The sequence below is a fragment of the Aspergillus multicolor genome (assembly GCF_047715735.1).
Source record: "Aspergillus multicolor strain CBS 133.54 unplaced genomic scaffold BDW74scaffold_16, whole genome shotgun sequence".
Taxonomy (NCBI): domain Eukaryota; kingdom Fungi; phylum Ascomycota; class Eurotiomycetes; order Eurotiales; family Aspergillaceae; genus Aspergillus; species Aspergillus multicolor.
In genome coordinates, this window is record NW_027395967.1 from 441,017 (window position 1) to 461,165 (window position 20,149).

At 50.8% G+C, this 20,149-nt stretch overlaps 12 protein-coding genes across 12 annotated transcripts; 3 read left to right on the forward strand and 9 right to left on the reverse strand.

Moving 5' to 3' along the window:
• Positions 1–1,142: 1,142 nt before the first annotated feature.
• Positions 1,143–2,378, reverse strand: BDW74DRAFT_179250 (uncharacterized protein; the record flags this gene model as incomplete). Its single annotated transcript, XM_073729420.1, has 5 exons — positions 1,143–1,169; positions 1,241–1,786; positions 1,863–1,937; positions 2,012–2,092; positions 2,169–2,378. 5 exons carry the CDS (start codon positions 2,376–2,378, stop codon positions 1,143–1,145), a joined length of 939 nt encoding a protein of 312 aa, XP_073582884.1.
• A 1,128-nt stretch (positions 2,379–3,506) lies between these two features.
• Positions 3,507–4,789, reverse strand: BDW74DRAFT_179251 (uncharacterized protein; the record flags this gene model as incomplete). The annotated part of the gene is made up of 2 exons (XM_073729421.1): positions 3,507–3,745; positions 4,459–4,789. The coding sequence occupies 2 exons, from the start codon at positions 4,787–4,789 to the stop codon at positions 3,507–3,509; spliced, it is 570 nt and encodes a 189-aa protein (XP_073582885.1).
• Positions 4,790–5,192: 403 nt separating this feature from the next.
• On the reverse strand, positions 5,193–6,179 carry BDW74DRAFT_155194 (uncharacterized protein). The gene has a single exon (XM_073724790.1). It carries the CDS (start codon positions 6,170–6,172, stop codon positions 5,210–5,212), a length of 963 nt encoding a protein of 320 aa, XP_073582886.1. The 5' UTR covers positions 6,173–6,179; the 3' UTR covers positions 5,193–5,209.
• A 932-nt stretch (positions 6,180–7,111) lies between these two features.
• BDW74DRAFT_179253 (uncharacterized protein) lies at positions 7,112–8,328 on the reverse strand (the record flags this gene model as incomplete). The annotated part of the gene is made up of 4 exons (XM_073729422.1): positions 7,112–7,671; positions 7,732–7,771; positions 7,821–7,945; positions 8,004–8,328. The coding sequence occupies 4 exons, from the start codon at positions 8,326–8,328 to the stop codon at positions 7,112–7,114; spliced, it is 1,050 nt and encodes a 349-aa protein (XP_073582887.1).
• Positions 8,329–8,464: 136 nt separating this feature from the next.
• On the reverse strand, positions 8,465–9,553 carry BDW74DRAFT_32677 (uncharacterized protein). Its single transcript, XM_073732526.1, has 3 exons — positions 9,222–9,553; positions 8,550–9,166; positions 8,465–8,497 (listed from the first exon to the last, which is right to left on the reverse strand). The coding sequence occupies exons 1-2, from the start codon at positions 9,327–9,329 to the stop codon at positions 8,654–8,656; spliced, it is 621 nt and encodes a 206-aa protein (XP_073582888.1). The 5' UTR covers positions 9,330–9,553; the 3' UTR covers positions 8,465–8,497; positions 8,550–8,653.
• BDW74DRAFT_155198 (uncharacterized protein) lies at positions 9,095–10,012 on the reverse strand. The gene is made up of 3 exons (XM_073724791.1): positions 9,827–10,012; positions 9,222–9,767; positions 9,095–9,166 (listed from the first exon to the last, which is right to left on the reverse strand). Exons 1-2 carry the CDS (start codon positions 9,959–9,961, stop codon positions 9,384–9,386), a joined length of 519 nt encoding a protein of 172 aa, XP_073582889.1. The 5' UTR covers positions 9,962–10,012; the 3' UTR covers positions 9,095–9,166; positions 9,222–9,383.
• A 141-nt stretch (positions 10,013–10,153) lies between these two features.
• Positions 10,154–11,500, reverse strand: BDW74DRAFT_32674 (uncharacterized protein). Its single transcript, XM_073732525.1, has 3 exons — positions 10,918–11,500; positions 10,600–10,861; positions 10,154–10,554 (listed from the first exon to the last, which is right to left on the reverse strand). The coding sequence occupies exons 1-3, from the start codon at positions 11,361–11,363 to the stop codon at positions 10,435–10,437; spliced, it is 828 nt and encodes a 275-aa protein (XP_073582890.1). The 5' UTR covers positions 11,364–11,500; the 3' UTR covers positions 10,154–10,434.
• An 873-nt stretch (positions 11,501–12,373) lies between these two features.
• BDW74DRAFT_155201 (Zn(II)2Cys6 transcription factor domain-containing protein) lies at positions 12,374–14,023 on the forward strand. Its single transcript, XM_073724792.1, has 2 exons — positions 12,374–12,541; positions 12,595–14,023. Exons 1-2 carry the CDS (start codon positions 12,511–12,513, stop codon positions 13,893–13,895), a joined length of 1,332 nt encoding a protein of 443 aa, XP_073582891.1. The 5' UTR covers positions 12,374–12,510; the 3' UTR covers positions 13,896–14,023.
• Positions 14,024–14,049: 26 nt separating this feature from the next.
• On the reverse strand, positions 14,050–14,804 carry BDW74DRAFT_179256 (uncharacterized protein; the record flags this gene model as incomplete). The annotated part of the gene is made up of 3 exons (XM_073729423.1): positions 14,050–14,160; positions 14,214–14,536; positions 14,609–14,804. 3 exons carry the CDS (start codon positions 14,802–14,804, stop codon positions 14,050–14,052), a joined length of 630 nt encoding a protein of 209 aa, XP_073582892.1.
• Positions 14,805–15,365: 561 nt separating this feature from the next.
• On the forward strand, positions 15,366–16,343 carry BDW74DRAFT_185802 (NmrA/HSCARG family protein; the record flags this gene model as incomplete). Its single annotated transcript, XM_073731126.1, has 1 exon — positions 15,366–16,343. The coding sequence occupies one exon, from the start codon at positions 15,366–15,368 to the stop codon at positions 16,341–16,343; it is 978 nt and encodes a 325-aa protein (XP_073582893.1).
• A 141-nt stretch (positions 16,344–16,484) lies between these two features.
• Positions 16,485–17,411, reverse strand: BDW74DRAFT_168590 (tyrosine-protein phosphatase; the record flags this gene model as incomplete). Its single annotated transcript, XM_073726861.1, has 3 exons — positions 16,485–16,632; positions 16,679–16,995; positions 17,040–17,411. The coding sequence occupies 3 exons, from the start codon at positions 17,409–17,411 to the stop codon at positions 16,485–16,487; spliced, it is 837 nt and encodes a 278-aa protein (XP_073582894.1).
• A 1,171-nt stretch (positions 17,412–18,582) lies between these two features.
• On the forward strand, positions 18,583–19,460 carry BDW74DRAFT_179259 (uncharacterized protein; the record flags this gene model as incomplete). Its single annotated transcript, XM_073729424.1, has 2 exons — positions 18,583–19,348; positions 19,405–19,460. 2 exons carry the CDS (start codon positions 18,583–18,585, stop codon positions 19,458–19,460), a joined length of 822 nt encoding a protein of 273 aa, XP_073582895.1.
• Positions 19,461–20,149: the final 689 nt, after the last annotated feature.

Below are 20,149 nucleotides of genomic sequence, written 5' to 3' on the forward strand. Positions count from 1 at the left end.
TATATCAACAACGATCACGTCAATCACATAGATAGTTCTTCAGCTGCTCCGCATTAATAGGACCCTCGTGGCCATCTCAATGTACATACCCCACAATTCTCCAGTCATGGCCACACAAAATAGCCCTAACTGTCGATCATCAGCACCCCACAAATAGCGTGCGGATGCGATCTACACCGCAATCTCGCGCCAAAGATTCGACGCTGAGAGAACTTAAGGAGTTAGAAGAAGCTTAGAATGTTCGAGTCATTCCGCTAATGATCCTGGGTTCAGATTCTCTAAATCTGCTATCATGTATACCAAAATACTCCATGGTTTCGCTCTAATCACTGCAAAGCTCAACTATTATGTTAAGATGGATGGATGGAGTGTGGAAGACTTCACATCAATATACGCAGATTATATCCTACCATTGAATTCAATATATGATGATACCTATCATAAGCATCCATCTGCATCGCTAACGAAGTGCTCAGTCCGGTCCCGTCTACCTCCACTCGCACTTTGGAAATAGTTACTATTGCAAGTAAATTATCTATACACCGATCAGCTTGCAAGGACAGCTCACAAACGCCCAGCGCTTCAGAAGAAGTCATCAAAGACCCACGACTCTAAAGGAACATAATTGATACATTAAATACAGCATGTCCAAGGTTCTATTGTTAGCCACGTAGAAGTCCTTTAATGGCCTGGTTCCATCGAAATGATATATCTAAGCGAATTATTGCTATGCTCTCTGCTATGTCCGCCTTGCGTTCTTCACATACTTCTTTTGGAAGGGTTCAAATGATTCTGTAGACTACTATAGGAGGCCGTACTGCGGCAGTAGAGAACCCTAAGGGACGTTGACCTCAGAGAAAGCGCGCAACCCTAACAATAACAAAAAATAGCACTGTTTTAAGACCTCGAAGAAAAAAAAAAAAAAAAAAAAAAAAAAAAAGCAAAGCCCTAGCCTGATTGACAGCTACCGTAGCATTAAACAACTCTAAATACTAGTGCATAGAATAATACACAGTTCGAACTAAATCCGACCCAATCCATCCACTCCCGTACTTGCAAGGCGTCTTTCCTCCACAGATGCCGCAACGAATCATCCAGTCTATCTTCATCTTTGGACTCAAGCCCAATGCTTGTAGCGGCGCTTAGACGACGTTCCTAACAGCCGGGACCTATTTCCCCAGAGCCAGTCAGCAAGTTAAGCTCACAAAATACCAAAAAAAAAAAAAAGAAAATAATATACCTCAGGAACATCCACCGGCAACTGCGGGATCTTGGGCAGCTCAGGCAGGTTGGCCGGAACAGCACCACCAACATTGGGCAGAGCGGGGACCTTCGGGATCTCAAGGAACTTGGTGGGAACAACACCACCGACACCGGAGACATCAACAGGGAGAAGACCGCGCACAGTGACATCCACATCAGGGAGCTCGACGGAGTCCGCTGTAACGCCAGTGCGGAGGTTAGCAGGGAGGCCGATCAGCGCGTCCGCTTCAGCGCTGGTGTCGCGGGCCTTGACGTTCACGTCCGCTGAGGCACCGGCTTCAGGAACGGGGCGGCGGGAATGTCGGGGATAGCGACGCTGGCGAGGAAGCGGACGTTCAGGCCCTATACTCGGTTTGTAAGCAAAGGTACGGGTGTAGATAAAGGATGAACATACGCCTGCCACGTCAGACACATCGCCATCAACGCCGAGAGTCTTCGTGCTCGGCACCGCAGGGATAGACGGGACTTTGACCTGCGGGACGACGGGTACCTTGGGAAGGGGGAGATCGCGGAGATTAACGCCCTAAGCAAGATTCAAATCAGCACTCTCACACTCACAACAACAAATCCAGCATGGAGAAATACAAAGAGGAACATACAATCGGCGCAACGACCTTGACATCCTCGACCTCAGCATCAGCATCCACAAGCTCCAGATCGCGGACATTAACGTCCTACACCAAATTCATGTCAGCGCTCTGCCATTCCCAACAGAAAACACAGCACAGAAGAGCATTGATGGACTCACGACCGGCGCAATAACCTTAACATCCTCAACCTCTGAATTAACATCCACAGGCTCGGAGTCGCGGGCGTGGACATTAACTCCCTAAGCCAAGATTCATGTCAGCACTTCTCACATTCCCAGCACAAAACACAGCTCAGAAGAGCATGGAGGAACATACGATCGGCGCAACAACCTTCACGTACTCAGCCTCCGCATCAACATCCACAAGCTCGGAGTTGCGGACATTAAGGTCGACGGGAAGGCCTACGAGGGACTTAACATCGGGGGTCGGGACGCCTCTGACGTCTGTGACGGTGTCAAGAATAGGGGCTGGGAGGGCAACAGCCACAGAGGCGAGGGTTGCGAGGAGGGCGGGTGTGAAGTACATGGTAACGATGGCGATGCGCGAGAGAGAAATAAGGAGAAGAGTTTGTTGAGTCAAGATGGGGAGTTGAGGATGGAGAAAGAAGAGTTGAGTTCCAGTGTGGCGATGAGGCCTTTTATAATAATCACTCTGAGATTCTACCCAGGCTAAATCAAGCGTGAAGTCTCAATATCTAGATGGAAGCGTCAGGAACAGGGGCACGGTCTGTCTCGGGCCCGTTTAGGGCTGATCGCCACGCATTGACAGGCAACTACCGGCGCAGTTCTAGCAGATCTTAAACAGACTTTCTTTCACTCTTTTCGCTGCAATGACTCCGATTGGTAGTGGCATGTAGATCCAGGGGTTGTGGGATCGATCTATACATCGTAGCCCAATCTTGGCGCCTCGCAGGATCAATGATCGGCAGCCCAACGCCCCTAGAGGTTCGAATTCCTCGGCTCGACAGGGCAGTCTATCCAACCTTATAATTGGGCTAGCCATACGGGAAAGCGAGCGGTATTTTCGTACCGGAAAGTGGGCGCCGGGGTGGTCGATCAATGATACAGAGGGTGCGAATCGCTGCTCAGGCCCTGTTTATCGCGACAAGAGAAAGTTCGAACAGCAGCCCTTTGCATTCCTGGTTAGGTACGAAGTAGTTCGTACTTCTAATACCTACATTCCATCTGGAGTCTGAATCATAATAGTCATTTCTTCAGACTTGCGAAGCAAGGAGACAGCGCCTTTTTGGACTGGCCTAAGTAAGTGGTTTTAATAGGTCCAGGGCTCCTGATAGACTGTCGATGATGTTCGAGGTGGCTAAATCACAGTCGCCACTTAGACCGTCCATGACTCGTTTTAGCTCTTGCTTGCACAAGGACCCGTTTGTATATCAGGTCGGCTTCAAGGTGCCGTTTCTACAGTCCACTTGGCTAGTATCTGCTCCAGTGGTCGTTAGGGCAGATCCTTCAGTCCCGTGGAGATTGGGTTCGATCTCAAGGTCATAAAATACTCGGCACTGCCCACATGCATCGGCCAGTGCTTGAAGAAAGACGGGACTTGCACCAAAGGGAGTAGATCCCACCAGCCCAAAGCATTGATCCAGCTTCTCTTGAGGGAGCCCATGACCCCGAATCCGACAAGAGCCGTACGTCATCAAGGCCTCAGCCAACTTGTCTTCCTCCACGCACTAGTATTCGTCAATATGTCGAGGGCGATTTTCTCATAACTAATGACTGGAAGTTTGAAGGACTCCAATTCGAAGGAGGAGACCGCGTCCAATGACGAGTAATGGCCGTCGTTGCCACACTCCTCCGAAAACTCAGGCATGCAGGTGTCGGGTAGTCCGTGCTCCTTGATCGTTGTCTGAGATTCCGCGTCCGACATGTCCAGTGCTAGGCGTTACCCGAGCAAGTTAGGTAGAGGATATCGTAGCTGTTCTCAGTGGGGGGAGTAAAAGGCAGTCAGAAGAGAACTGTTTATTGCGATGAATGGAACTGACCTTACCCCGCCGTTTCTCTTGCGTTGACACGGTACGGTGCACCGCGCAAATCTGGTGTCGCTGTCAGAAGATGGCTCGAAGCATAACGGAGTCAACGGCATAAAGTTGGGGAGATTCGTTGGACGATAAAAGCCCCGAAGTCGATGATAATATTGATTCATGATGCATGACAAGTGGAGAGAGCAGAACATAGAGGGAACAGACAGAGAGAGAGATGAAGAATCAATATCAATATAGAGATGGCTATCGCGCCTTTCTATTACGCAGAGACTCACGGGTCCGGGCTTCGACCACCCCAGCTGCGCAGAATATTGGCAGACACTGGTTATTTGGGAAGCAATCACTTGATCTGAGGTGCCTAGTAACATAATGATTACCCCAGAAGCTAGACAGCCCAAGCATCAATCTCACCATTCACCCAGAGATTCCGACTCACCCGTCTTATCCCAGGCCACTAATGAACATTCGGCCTCCAATAATTCCTCACAAACCTCAAGTCCCCAATAACCCACTCCCCCCTTTCCTTCCTCCAAATCTCATAATAATACTCCCCACCCGTGCCACTCCACCCCCCCTCCACCCCGGGACTCGCAGCATGATACACACACGACCAAACCGCCTTCACCTGCTTCTCATTGATACTTCCATCTTCCTTTGTGACGTATTCCAACTCCCCAGATCCAACAACATGAATTGCCTGCTGCTGTGCAAAGGCAACGGCGAAGTGGTTGACGAGCTGATCGCGGTTACTGAAGAAGTAGGACGTTCCGTTCTCGATCAGGATTGACCCGTCGGGGGCGCAGAAGCGGGCTGTCACGGAGGGGAAGAAGAGGCGCTTCCACGCGGGGATGTTGTTTGTGTCGGCGTGCCGGCAGTATTGGGATTTGAGGGAGCGGATTGTCTCGGCAAGCTCGTAGGGAAGGGGCGTAAATGGCATTCTCGATATTGAAGAAGGAACAAAAGGTTGATGGTCGGATAGGGGTAATGTCTTGAAATCCCGGAGGATCTATTTAGTCGTGGAAAGATATAGAGGGAGAGGGGAAGGAGAATAGGAGGGGTAGGCCCGTCATATACGTCAGATACTGGGCTGGGCAATGTGGCATCCCTGTCTAGTGCACCTGGGCGCTATAGATACCCTGCTCCAATTGTTGCAGCTAGATACGTAGCCATGTCTGTGTGGCCTGGAAACCGGGGGCTAATGTAGTCAGGTATGCAAAAACTTTACAACAGCCTCTTTGTACACGAGGGCACTGGGGCAGGAAGAATGAGACCCCCGTAGATTGATCTGGCACCATGCAACCCAGCCGCAGTCCATGCCAAATACATTGGAGACTTCAAGCCCTGCCTCTATTATCCGCTATACATAAATAGGCACCTCCTTAGTACTAGCAATGTCAACCCCATCCACGCCCCTAAACTCAAAGAACCGTGCAAACTCTTCATCCCTCACAAGCTCACCCCCAAGATCCCTCTCATAGAAGATGGAGAACTCACACCCCTCATACTCCCCAACCCTAGGCGGATAAATCACAACAACCCCATTCGTAACACAATCCAGCAAATGGCGGTACGTAATCGGAGTCCCAAACCCGAAGTCTGCAGCCGTGATATTCGCATCCCGATGGTCCGTCTGAAGGATACTCATCGGGCTAAACGAATCAATCCTCGTATTAAGCGCTGTTTTATCGCGGATTTTCGAGACCATATCCAGCATAGCATCGAGTCCCTCCTGCGTCACACTATCTGTCATTTGTCGTATATAAGCCGCTAGTTTCCAGAGCGGCCAGGTGGAGACGATTTCAGATACTGTTGGATGGGTTATACTCGGGGGAGAGTTGCTGCTCAACGCCGCAGAGGCCACGTTTCCTTGAATCCGCGGCGGAACGGGCGGGGAGTGCAAGCGGCGTCTCATATCGACGGCTTCGCCCCAGAGGAGATGGCTTTCAGGGTCTGGTTTAAACACCGGAGCACGGAGACGCGTAAGGGTGCGCCAGAGAAACGCCGAGAAGGCATCGTACGTTGAGATCCACGTTCCATCTTTTGGTGTCGCGAGACGTTTCAATTCAGCTGCTTTGCTCTTCGGAAGATGAAAGAGAAGCGATATTCCATCCAGCTGCTCGGGATGGCGCTGCGGCTGCGGCGGTCCATCTATGAGCTCAGTCTCAGGCGGATCCGGTTTCGTCAGACGAGAGAGATCAAGATTCGCTGAATCCCATTCTGGGAATGGGGTGTTCTTCAGAATCGCATAGCAATTATCCGCAAGCTGATGCGTAAGCCCTGCCCAGCCCATGACATCGTTAGCGTAGTGGTGGTGATGCATAATGAAGACGAGCCCCCCGCGTACGAAATTCGCCTTGTAAGCTGCAACGACAGGGTGAGCGTTCGGATGGGCTTCTGATTTCTCGCCGTATGTCATGGGTGGGACGCTCCAGAGGTCAAGATCGCCCAGCTTGATGGCGGCGAAGTTGGCTTCTTCGATCTCGTCGATGGAGGGGTAGATCTCTGCGTCTTGCTCAGAGTCAAGCCATTGCACGATGAACTTGACGGTGCTGTCTTTTTTCTTGGTGAAGGCGTGCCCACCGCTAGGGTCCTTCTCAATTGTGCCGCAGAGATGCCGGACTTGGGAGAGGGTTCGCTCGAGGCCGGCTTTGAGTGTGTTGACGGCGTTGGGCTTTTCTGAGTCGGCGAGGCGGAAGAAGAGGGCGTAGTTGTTGTAGCTGCTGACGGAGAGGTAGTCGAGCGTGGAGATCTTGTACCGCTCAATCTCTGGGTCGTTCTCCCATCCCAAAGGATGAATGTGGTAGGTTTCTGACAATGGCATGGTGTCGGTTGGGAAAACGTGAAGAAACGACATGAAGAATTGGAGGGGAAAGAGTGTTCTTGAAGAGGAGGGGCTGATACACTAGTATCCCACTAAACAGGGCCCAAGACGCCACCCACGCCGAGGGCCTTGCATAGATTGAACTACGCCCACAGCCGTTATAAGGAAGAGGATCCCTGCTAGAGGCGGCAGATGCAACCGCTTAGGGCTAGTCGGAGGGCAGTCCGCGACCAATGCTACAGGGATGAACATCGTGACTGTGGAGACATGTCTTTCAGCAGAGCGATCAGAGCTCTGATAAAGGAAGATAACCTCCAATTAATCAATAGCCAAGCTTGCAACATATCATTATGGACCATGGATGACAGACCTTCATAGCTGCCGAGAACGATATCACGATTGCCCCACCATTGATTCTTCCGCGCAAAATATACTGCTTTACTGCCTGCTGATCGGAGGCAGTATGATCACATTAGAACCCAGGCGCTGAACATTATCCGTGTCGAAAAACTCGTCCACCGAGGCATCAGCCAACCCGCTCAGCCCCAATACACGCGTCAACATCCATTGCATCTCGAGAAGCGCCAGCGAAGGCAGTGGAAGTGCAGCAGGATCGGTAGTTGACATCGTAATTTCATCGCCAGATCGAATAGGTCTCTCAGTCAAACAATTAAAGAGAAAGGTGCTGTTGCCGACATGGTCCAAAGTAGAGGGCAGACGCGGGAACGTGGTCATGGGAATGGATATCGAGTATTTCGCCAGAGGCAACCAGAAAAACCTCACCCGGAGAACCTTTCCGTCCTCTGACAAATCCAGAGGTTGGAGTGCGAAGCGGCCCATTCGCCAAAGCATGTGTGCGTTCAAACTCAGGCAGAGCATGTTCTTGAGGACTTCTGTTCCATCCGGGCCCGCAACGGCCTTCCTCCAGGCGTCAACCCTCTCCTTGTTCCAAAAGCACTCTAGCATTCCCCAGAAGTTGTTGTCCTCCAAATGACGCTCTGATTAGCTCCAGAGCATCATGCTAGACGGGCAGATACGGGCGACTTCGAGGGGCTCACCAGCGTTTGTGATAGCGCAGTACGGATCGCGTTCGATACACTGTCAAGTCAGCCATGGTTCAACCACCAGGGATTTCATTACGGCTAACCAAATCTGTCGCACTCTCTTTCTTCGGCTCATCAACATCCATTTCCTCATCTTCAACACCCAAATTCTCCCACTCCTCGATACCTGTCGGTGCGCTCGCCTCCACGGGCTCGAGTCTACCCGCCCCTAGTATACCTCACGTCAGCATATAGCGATTGATATTGCAGAGAATTGTTAGACGCACACTTCAGGATAGTCGTGATCTTTCTCGCTGGAACAAGGACCCTCGTGAAGTAATAGACAGAATCGTTAACGAACCGCTCCAGCTGCTCCACATCAGCGAGCCACAGCAGGGCCCACGTCACGCTGTCGACGTCCGGCCAAGTCTTGCCCTCCACATCGAGGTCCTTGAGTACCTCGAGTCTGCTGAGCTTGCCGATCAAAATCGCGCGTTCGGGACTGAGAAGCTCGGGGAGGACTCGCGGGCGCTTTGATTCTTCGCAGACGGGAAAGTGGTATGGGTCGGGGGCCATGGTGATTTTGACGTCTGGGAGAGTTGAGGAAGTCATGGTGTGTTTGCTTTGGCAAGAGAAACTGAGTAAAGATGCTCTATTTGAGAGGTAGTCGAAAGATGTTCTGGCGAGCGTTTCGGTGGTTGGTAAAGGCCGCGGTTCAGGGACCCGGACGAAGAAGGAAAGAGTCGCGCTGGGAAAGAACAACCAACAACAACCCGCTACCCTGAGCGCTTGGAAATCAGCTTGATGAGTAAGATATGTCTCTATGTCCTTACCGGGTGTTTGTGCGAAGGGAAGGGAACTTTTTCGATCGGTTGGCGAAAGGGCGGATAGTCAAAAAGAAGCTGTAGCCAATCGATCTGTATAGTATAACCACTTTTCATCGTCGCGGCCCCTGAATAACAGTATTGACCTTAAGGGGCCGAGCGAATGACTTTGACTCTGGATTTTCTCTAGGCAGGCCTGCGCCAGGTGTGCTACCATTTTCAATGCCGGCCCCAATCTCCAACTCTTGTATATCCAGCTCATCCCCCTTCTCGTGCTTGCCTGCAGCATTCGATTTTATCCCAACGAGAGCACCAAGTCTCAATGTCAGCGACGAAGGGAAAATCTTTCTAGAGCCCCGCTGACCAGATTCAACCGGTCGTGAGGGTGCGTTTGGTGCACCAGCAACGCCAGTCCACGAAGGTGTATCGGAAGGGGACCGTGCAAGCCTCGCTGCAAACGGGAACTCTTCTTCACGGCCTAGATGTCTTCTATAAAGGACAAGCCAGATGACAGCGACGAGAAGTGTAAGCGGAGTTGTGACGGCCCAGTAGATCCACAAGCGCGGCGTCACAATACTGTTACCGTCGGAGGCGTGCCAGTCGAACATATCCATGGAGAAGAATGACTATGGCGAGGTACATTAGCATAATCCGAATTGAGTCATTAATCGAGGAGTTTACCGCAATAAAAGTAGCTGGAAGGAAGACAACGCTCATAAGGGCAAGCGTGCGCATAGCGTAGCTGTCGTTCTTGGTTGTATTCGCAATCCTGGTTGATATTTCGGCCATCTTGAGGTTATCCTTGTTGTCCCGCTGCGCAATCAGGTTGTATACCTGTTTTAGTCAGTGTTTGGACAGAGATGGAATGCTCGGGATGTTCACAATCTGTAACTGGCTCTGTGCGATCTTTGAGTGACAGGCTATCTCAAGCAGAAGAGCCTCATGCTCGGCTTCCAGGTGCTTTACGCGTTGCATCAGTCTACGCGATGCATTTTTTAGAACTTGAATCCCCAGGTTCGAGTTCGGGGTAGAGGCTTTATCACTGCTTGGGGCCTTTGACAGCATGTCGAACTCGCCTTCGATAGCGGACACGTGCTCTCGGATATGCCGCGTCAGAGCCATATTAGCGTGCATGCGCATCTCGTGGAAAGCCAGACGGGATATGATATAGTTGAGCATTCGAGTCATCTCCGCGAATTCTTTCTCGGGCGTGCTGCTAGATCCATCCTGCACTACGCTTTAGACTAGATGTCAACCTGGAGTGAGAGTCATTGCATGCAACATACCACGGCGGTTTTTATCTGGTAGAACCCCGAAAAGTTTGTCCTGAACTCCACCTTGGCCAATTCGAATCCATTGGCTCGGATACCGTTTGCATCGGCTGTCGCCAGCATCTCACATAGGATGATGGGGAGCAACATCGGATGGCAAGCATCATTCGCCGCATCGGATACATAACTAAGCAAAGTGGATCTCTCGTCCCCTTGAAGTCCGTGGACCAAGGCGTTGGTGACGTGAGTAGAGGAATCCCAGTAGACGGCCACGGTCCAGTCTTCGGTTCGAGACAGTGGTGTACGGAAAGCATAGCCTAAAATTATCAGTTGAATAGAAAAGGCTCGGATGCTTTGTTTAATTACCTGATGCCTTTGAGCCAGCTATGGCGTCTTCTTTGATAAGTTTTGAAGTGCCTGTAGTCCCTACTTAGACCTGAATGCTGCGCCTAGATGTCATACCCACCACTTAACAAGAGCTGGAAGAAGCTCCGCGGTAAACTCAACTTCTCCATAATTCCAGCGAAGCCTTTCTGCGGCAAGGAAATTCCTCCGGGCGTTTTTGATTTGCCGCAGATGCTGCATCATCAGTACGATATACGAAGATTCTCTAGGTGATAGGCTCACAAAAGCCGGAAACAGCCATTGCAAGTAGTTGCAGTGGTAGGCGACTCCTCGCACCACGTACGTATAGCATCAAGGCTTGACATTTCTTGAGGCATGTCGGAAGCTAAAGCTGATTCCTAAACACGGAGTCAGCTTAGATATCTCATGCCTTCTGAGCTTACCGTAGGATATTTTAATGTCAAGCTATAATTCCTGCCATCTTCAAACACCAGGCGAGAGAAGTACTGCTTCTCGCGAGATGTAAGGCTCTTTACGTAGCGCTCGACCGGTGAAAAGTCCGCGTTAGTGAGCTCTGGCTCACTAAGTCGTGCCCCTTGCCCAGGCAGCTTCGGTGGCGCCCGGACGGTAACCTGGACTGGCTTCGCAGTATCTTCAACAGAAGCGGCAATCTTCTCTCGGCTATGCGATGCGTTGATTTGAAGTCTAATAGTGAAATTAGCTAATATCGTCAAGACGCAAGTTTCGAACAGCAATCCTACTGCACAGCACTCCTCAACTCCTCCAACCTAAGCGCAATCCCCTGAATCTTCGCAAACGCATCGCGAATCTCCCTCTGAACAAGATACAACTTCCCACCACCAACACCACCCCTACTACCTCTAGAGGCAAGATCAGACGTAGAAACGGCCCCAAAGCGCTCAACCAGCCGCTCGAGCAGCTTCTTGGCGGTATACAGCTGCTCTTCAAACGAGGCCATGACGTCTCGCGGGACGCCCGATGTATCATTTTCAAAGATTGCAACAAACGCACGTAGGTTCGCCATAAACGTCATCAGCATCGCTTGGAGTTCTTGTTTTTCGTCGGGGTGCAGCGAGAGCGAGCCATTGCCACTTACTCTCGTGATTCGGTTTAGGCGGGCGGATACGCGCCCACTGAGTTCGAGGACGGCGATCACTTCGGATGCTGTCGAAAGGGGGTCTGCCATTGAAATGGATATGGTAGGAACTTTTGATGGTTTAGGCCTGCTTGAATGGTTGTTGATGGATGGAGTTCATCAAGCTGGCTTCGCGGGGTCAAAACGGCCCCCACTCTAATAACTAGACCAGCCATTCTTAGCCTGAGGCAGACATCGGGCTGCATGATTCTTGAGCTAGAGAGCGAGCTATTACGCTCCAGGCCCAGTCATGAATTGCTGTGTTGCCCGGTGGGTTTGGTGATGCAAATACTAAGAGTAATGGAGCACCCGATGACCATTAAGTACTAAGATGGAGGAGTCCTTGGAAAACTCCTGGTTTCGCCTTCTGTGTTTATCTCTGGGTTCCAAGGTATGTAGGGACCAAAGGATACGAAGCTTCTGAGAGCCTTAACGGTCCATAACATGCAGTGTCTGGATCTATCCAAAGTCTTGAACATTGTTCTGACCTGAAATATCATAGCCATTACCAGAAGATTAAAAGGACTTACTGCTGCAGCACAAGTTTAGGATGTGCAGTGTATACCATTAGCATCAAATGGCCATTTGCTATGCCCTGACCTAGTTAAGCACTTTATAAACACTTACCTTGAAAAATCAAAACCTCTACAAACAACAGGGAGATGGAACAAGATTGTGCGATGATGCACCGTGGGAGGCAACTCGACGACTCCACGGTGCATCACCGGACACTGTTGCTCCTACTACCCAGCTAGAGGGTGGTGGGTAGTTAAAGAAGGAAAGTACAGAAAGCGCCCTGAGGTACCTTTTATACCTGGCAGCGAGGACAATTGCCGGCAGATGATTCGTCACACTTCGAGTCCATGCGATTCCAAGGGTACTGAGCGAATTCCGGATGCTGCCATGAATAGACCCATCCACCCTCTGGAAGTGGCCATCTCATTCCATGGGACTCCCAAAGCGATTCGAGAAGTACTATTACTAATGGCATTGGAGAGGTATATAAAGAACCCGGAACACTGAAAGATCAGCCAGAACTACATGTAAACTACAAAGATTATAGCTATTCGACAGTTCAAATCCTTCCTCTTCACCCTTCAATGAGGTATACAAAGAGCTGCCGAAGGAATCATGCGATCATGATCGTCCCACGAGGAGACCCACGAGGAGACACACGCCAACATAGATTAATATTTTGATGTTTGAGAAAATATTCAATAGGAGCACTGGTGAGATAACTTATAGTTAGCCCATCAGCCTAGTGCTTACTTACTCCTTCTAGATCCATTAGTAATGCAGGCTCGGATCCGGCCCTCGGCCTCAATCTCCGCAACCTTAATTCATCGACCAGGTAAGCAAACCTTCCCATCTACAACTCACTACATCATCATGTCTCTACGACGCAAATCATGCAACGCCTGCTTTAGAGGCCGCCGAAAATGCAATCTTGCCTATCCGACTTGCGACTATTGTCGCAAAACGAGGAAAAACTGCCAATATGCTTATCCGCCCACCAGGTCATCGAGCGATGAGTCACCTAGCTCTGGGGCAGCTGACAGTGCGAACAAAGATACTTTGACAGCGCTGTTGAATATCTCTGATACTCCAGTGATGGAATTTCTCGAAACTGGCACATTCCCAGACATTTTTTCTCTCGATGTATGCCTATCGTCTCCCAACGGATTAACATCAGACCTCGTCTTATCGCACACCCCTGCAATTCACGGCGTACCAACTACAAGTATAAGAAAATTCCTGGGTCCTCTAGGCGAAGTCCCACCCATCCAAGGAATCAACACAACCTGGCAGTGGCTCATCGACGCATTGAAAAGCTACCCCGGTGACTTTGCCGAAATGGGCGAAAATATCTTCATCCACGGACAGCTTTACGACGATTCAATGCCACGATCTATCCGGACTACATACGGTATTTCATCATGTTCATGTCTCTCATCCGAAAGAAATTGGGATATGATGTTCCGCATCATCGAGGCCGAGGTCAACAACTTGCTCCAGCCTGAGCAGCAAGCAACGCCTTCGCTCTTCGACGACCTCGCCAACTTACAAGCTCTCCTCCTCTACCAAATAATCCGCCTCTTCCACCGCGACACCGACATCAAGCAGCGCTCTCTAGCCGAACAACAAGGAGGCATCCTAATGACGCGCGCACTCAAACTCCTCTCCCGCTCCCAGGCCGAGCCTCCCACAGACCGACAAACCTGGATCATAGCCGAATGTATCCGCCGCACCGCAGTCGTAATCTACATGCTCTACGGCGTGAATTCGATACATCGTGAAGGTATCTGTATCGGACTGCCGACGCTGGCAAAGCTGCCGGTTTCGTCGGCTGCGAGGGCATGGAGTAACCGCGAAGATGGTGCGCTGACGTCTGAAACTGCAAGTGGGCTTGGGTCTGGCTTTAGATATGGATCTGGCGGGACGATGCCCTACGAGAAGTTCTTAGAGTGCTGGCTGGTTTCTACGCCGCGAAGGCTGGAACCGTTTGAGAGGTTGCTGCTTGTGCCGTGTCAGGGGCTTGATGCTGTGGAGGCGTTTGATAGTTTGGCTGACTTTACTGTATAGAGAGGCGGTGGGTGGTGAGAAGAGATTGATACTGATACTATTACCGGTTACTGTATATAATGGCAAGCAAGCCAAAAGCCAAAGTAGAAGAACTTCACTCCTGCATCCTCGAGGCCGCCTCTGCTCCCGTATAGTCGTTCACAATCGAGGAAGTTTAGATTGCCATACGCTCCACCTGCACGACTATATTAAGTAGCACTCCACCAGCGCCGAGCTCCTCAAGAGCCTTGATAACCTCGGCGTTTGTCCTCAATCGTTCGTAATCCTGTCGTCAAGTCAGCTCCTCCATTACCTCCTAATTCAGGTAGATGTACTTACCTCCAAACTCCTCCACCCAACCATCCCCAAAAAATATCCCTTCTGCTCCTCAACCCCGATCGCACTCGAGAAGGCCACTGCCCCCATCTCTCCTCTCTGTAGAGCCCGTTTCAGGTTATTCCAAACCCCCTCTGTCTCCTTCCCCTCAACAACCTTCAAAATATGCATAATGCCCGCCTCCGCAGCCGTAACACATGAGTCGACAGCCTTAAAGAGCTCGGGATACTCTCGTTCCTTCACAAACTCTTTCGCGATCGTAACGAAGGATCGGAATGTTGGGGAGTCTGGGTAGAAAGCGTGGAAGGACGAGAGGTCATCCCATTCTGCGGCCCGTCAATATCCGCTTGAACAACAACAGAGCAAAGCCAGCTAGTAAGGTAGTTGTGAGCACATACCAAGAATTAGTACCCCACGTCCACTGTTTTCTTCAATAGGCTGACCCTGGTCGACTAGAATCCGTCCGCGGAAGAAGGAAGTTAGACCTGGGACACCGCGGAAGTGCGCAAATAGCGAGGGGGCAAGGGAGTTGAAGCTGCTTTGCGACTCAGGGTCTGTTTTGAAGCGCGGGAGGAGGAGTTCTGTGATTCGCATTTTGAATTGCTTCTATGATTGTAGATATGATTGGATGATTTGGTTGCTTGATGAGTGTCGGGTTGATTGTGGTTGTGGTTGTGGTTGTGAGTACAAGGTCTTTTGATGAGAGGCAATATGACGATAACCCAACTGCTCACGACTTAGGATTCCCATACCGGCTTATATGCCTTACAGAATGGATACTACTCTAGGGTACCGCTCTTTGTTCTCTCATGATCGTACCTTAGTTAGTTGGACCCGCTGACTGCGGACAGGCTTAGGGCTTGCGGGGCTCCACTTTTGCCCGCAGCCCCAGCCCGCAGCCCCGCAGACCCCTACGTAAGCCCGCATCTTCAGTTCAGTGGACAATTAGTCAAGTCCGCATTCGTGACAAATCATCTGGTGTATGGACTGTGTCTCTGTGGCTTAGGAAGAATATATCGACATGTTGAGGGCAAACCCGATGTCTATTTAAGGCCATGACATCCCCCTTCCTGGCCCTATCAATATACCACTCCAGCCAGAGAGAGCATCATCTCAATAAACACCAGTCTACTATTCATAATCAATCTTTTAACCATGTCAAAGGTTATCACCATCGTCGGCGCAACCGGCATACAAGGCGGATCCGTGGTGAACGCCCTCCTCGCCAACCCCAACCCGGACTATGCCATCCGCGCAATAACCCGCAACCCTTCCAGCCCGGCTGCACGAGCCCTGACTCAAAGAGGCATCGAAGTCGTGCAAGCCGATACCAGTGACTTCCCCTCTCTGATATCCGCGTTCAGCGGGTCCTCCGCAATCTTCGCCGTAACGAACCCGTTCGAGTCTCTGGCTACTCACGGAATCGAGAAAGCCATGGCCCTCGAAACAGAAGCCGGCATAAACCTCGCCAAAGCCGCCGCTGAAACCTCGGGCTTGGAGCACTTTATCTGGTCGACGCTTCCTGATACAGCGGCTATTAGCGGTGGACGGGTCAAGGTCCCGTATTACGCCAGTAAGCGGGCTGTCGACGAGTATATTAGGACAAATCTGAAAGAGTTGTGGGCGAGCACGACATTCCTCTGGATCGGAGCTTATGCGAGTAACATGGCCGTTCCGCTGTACCGTCCTACCCCGGTTTATGGGATGGATGGGGGACGGACGTACGTGACGTTCAGCAATGTTGATCCGGGGACGACGATGCCCCTTGCCGGGGATGAAGGGGTGAATGTGGGGCTCTTCGTCAAGGCGATACTAGAGAAGCCGCAGCTGACGCTTCCGGGGAAGATTGTGTCTTGTGTGGTTGAGGGGAGGGCCTTTGGGGATGTGGTCGAGACATTCGGGAGGGTTAAGGGGGTGAAGGCGAGAGCGCTCAGAATTGCGCGGGAGGATTATCGGGCGCTGTGGCCGCTTTTTGGGGGTGTTTTGGATACCTCTATGCTTTACTTCGAGACGGTTGGTAGCAAGGCTTTTTCTGCTGCTGAGGGGGAGGTTGTGCTGGGTGCAGCGGATCTTGGGGTTGAAGGGTTGATCGGGATTGAAGAGGGTTTTGAGAGGGTGCCTTTGCTTGGTTGACTCAAATGCTTTGTGTAGCTTGTAGTGTCTTTTCGACATTTCGTGACTGCAGCAATTGGAATTTCATGTTGGTAGTAACGAGGCCTTCAGTAATTTAATTCAAGGCTCAACTCGCGATAAGGGCAGCAGCAGCAGAGAAGTTTAGTTGGATCCCGTCCGCGTACAAGTCAGAATATCCTGGAGCCGCTTGATATCCTCGTCGCTGACACTGCAACAAGTCTTCAGGTACTCCTTCATCCCACTGAGCTGTTCCGTCACCATCTGCAACATAAGCAGCATTGCCTCTTTTCTGGCACTTCGTTAGTCACAGAGCAGGATGTATCGAGGCATTTTACCTGGTCTGAATCACTATCTTTGCTCTCCACTCCGCCTCGGTATCTGTCACCGTCGGCATAGCTTTCTTGATTGCTGCCGCGATTTCAGGCAAAGATGCTTCCAAGGCTGATTCGCTTCGACTATACTCCTCGGCGATAACGTCGTCGGGAACGCCGGCTAGTGAGAGAAGGACCGCGAACACAACTCCAGTCCGGTCCTTGCCCATTGCACAGTGCACAAGAAACACATCACTTGGATTGTCGCGGATCAATGCGAGTATGTTCCCGATGGTCTCGTGTCCTTCTGTCAGGAGCTCGTAATAGCCCTCGGCAATAGCCTAGAAATGTCAGAAACGGATCAATACTTGAACTGTGTACTCGCCTTCTCTCCCAGCTCGAGGTATCTCTTGTACTTTTCAGCCAGCTGTTGAACCGAAAACTCATGCTTCGCCAGTGGGAAATGGACGACTTTACAATGATCTAGGCTCAAATTCCCGGTAAAAAGTGACTTAGTTTCACCCGAGTTTGTAAGGTCGATGATCGTCGAAATTCTCAGGCCTCGAATCTGCTCAAGTCCTCGCGGGGTGATGTCTTTGAGATGGCCTGAGCGATAGATGATCCGGTCTCGCGTAAAGCAGTTGGGCTTGGGGTTGCTGGGGTAGCCGCCGAAACCGCGGACATTGAAGACGCCGTCAACTCTGATAGGTACGCCAGAGGCTAAGGCAAACTCTTGAACTGTGGGCGATTGCTCCATTTTGAAAGAGGCCTTAAGGTGAGGGGAGATGGTGATGGAGTGAAGCAGGTTTCGCAAAAAATGGGCTGGTTTTGAATCGAAATGACGTTGTACGACCCTGAGCGGAAGTCCAGATTACCCGTGCATTGGTCGAATAACGAACTTACAAATGAGAAGCGAATGATCCTGATGCAAATTCGGCGATCGAGCGTTAGGATCTGGTGGGTCATGAAGGTTGGTCGAGTGTGTAGTTTCCAGAAGCTGCAAAGGAGACCTGGTTTCCTGGCGATTCTCTGAAGAATTGATGATGGGTTCCTCCACAGTTCAGGTGAGTTGGATCCGACTTCGAGATAGCAAGATGACAAGTTTCAAAGGTAAGGTGAAACATCTGAGCCGATGCGGGTCATGATCAATCGTGCCCGAGCGCTATCTCATAAACCCTTCGGCATATCCTAGCATAGTTAGGAAATCCTGTTTTATCAGCCACGCCCGTCAGTATGTGCTTGGAAAGTGGCTACCACGACAGGCAGCGTCTGGTCAAACACGGGCCAGGGAAGACCAGCCTTAGGGACAACCTTGGAAGATGAACCTTGGTCGGAGCATGTAAACGCTCCCTACCGCACCTACTTAGGTTGCAAGATGATGCATATTTTCTTGATCAGTGACAGGTTGGTAACGGCTAGGCTTTCCAGTTTTCAAATCACCAACTTGAATCTATCATTTGCTACCTTCTTAGCCAGCAATGTGACGATCATCGTATACTAGAGTCCCTGAGAGAAGGTCTAGGACAAGCTAGCATCTCGCTATGGTAGAAGGTGCACCATATTGTCTCCCGTTACCTGCCTCAATGTCACGTGCATGGGCTCCTTCTTTTCTCGGGAGTCGAGACACATTTTTTGTTCTGACTTCACCTTCACCAATCTTCTGGGCCCGTCTGGAATCGACGTCTACAACCGACCGATGCCTAAAGGCATGAGAAGATACTAAGGATGTCGATCTCTGCAAGCTCGCCAATTCGCGGCGATGTCGACCTCTCAGCCTTGTCCTCAGCCTCGTCGATGCGGGGTAGCCACCAACTCATCGATTCCCCAATATCCTTCTCGCTTATGACCATGAGCAGACGTCCTTGGGTGCTCTCTCATGTGCCGCAACATCTTGATTTTCCAATACCTACGCAAAATAGCCAGCGGCCATGGAGATCGCAGGACTAGCGATCGGTGTAGTCGGACTACTTGCGCTATACCAAGAAGCCGCTGGCAAGATTCATTCAATCAAGCACTTTTCGTCCGAGAGCCTCCGATTGACGGCTAGGTATAACGCGACCAAGATCCTATTCGAAAGATGGGGTCAACAACTCGTAATCGCGAACGACAGATCCTGGAATACCGCAGAAATCGTGCATTGGCAACTCAACGACCAGGCCACCGTATCTACCATCGCGGACTTGCTAAAAACCATCGGCGATATTTTTGCAAGTGCAGACGCTGCATTTACCAAATACCAGGCGCAACAGTCCGAGGATTTAGGGCGGTTGAAGTCCCGACTCAAATGGGCAGCCGGAGACTCTAACAAGCTGTCACGCCAAGTAGAAGACTTTGATGACCTTGTGCAGAAGCTCTATCTTCTGATTCTTGCGGAGACCCTTCACAACCATACCATACAAGGCGCGGGTCCAAATACACTGCTGTCGTTCAGAAAACTGGAAGATGCCATCTTCGAGTCCCAGCGTTCAAACGCACTCGATCGTATCATGCGATGGTTAGATGCAGCGTCAACCGAGGACAGCTTTGACGCTTACTGCTCCGCTCGCCTAGACACAACCTGCAACTGGATCACGAGCCATCCTACGTACCAGGATTGGCTTTATAGATCTCGGAATACAGCCAAAACTTTGTGGATTCATGGTCCCCCCGGATTTGGAAAGTCCGTTCTCTGCGCGCACATCATACAATCGCTGCGTAGAACCGGAGACGCGGTGTGCTACTCTTTTTGCTCTGCTGACAACGAAAGGCAGAGAAACCCCATCTCAATCTTGCGGACATGAACCCTTCAGGCAATAAATCACGATGAGGCTATCCTTGATATGGTACACAATCACGTCAATTCCGGCGAGTCGACCATGGCCGGGCTCTCCGATCTTTGGATCCTGTTACATGGGATACTGTCCCACGCTCCGAGTACTATTTTCGTTATTGACGGTCTGGATGAATGTCCGCGAGCAAATGCGTCTAGAATCAATTTGCACCGCAGCAGAGAAGATATTTTGCATGAACTTGTGGAAGTGTTCTCAACCTCCAGGTCTCGGTTGCTTGTTGTAAGCCGTGATGAAGGCGATATCCAAGCAGAGCTCAACCATCACTCCCCGCATCGACCAGGTTTGATGCTGTTCGAATTAAAGCTCACGAAAGATCTTCTGGCGTCTGATGTTGCCCGCTTCGCAGAATGCATCGTCGTGCAGAAGCTACCGAATAAGTCGGATGACTTTCAGCAAGAGCTCGCAGCACAGATGGCGAAGAAAATCGATGGCATGTTCCTGTGGATCCGGCTCCAAAGCAAGAATCTGCGACCACGGAAGGGAAATAAACAACTGCAACGAGCTATTAATGAGTCACCAAACGACCTTGCTCGAATTTACGAGCGAGACTGGGCAGATATCCAAGGTTTCTCTCCCTCGGACAGCCGCCGGGCAGAAGCAATACTACGTTGGGTGACTTTTGCAGGGCGTCCGCTTACAATCACAGAACTTTCTGAAGCAGTCT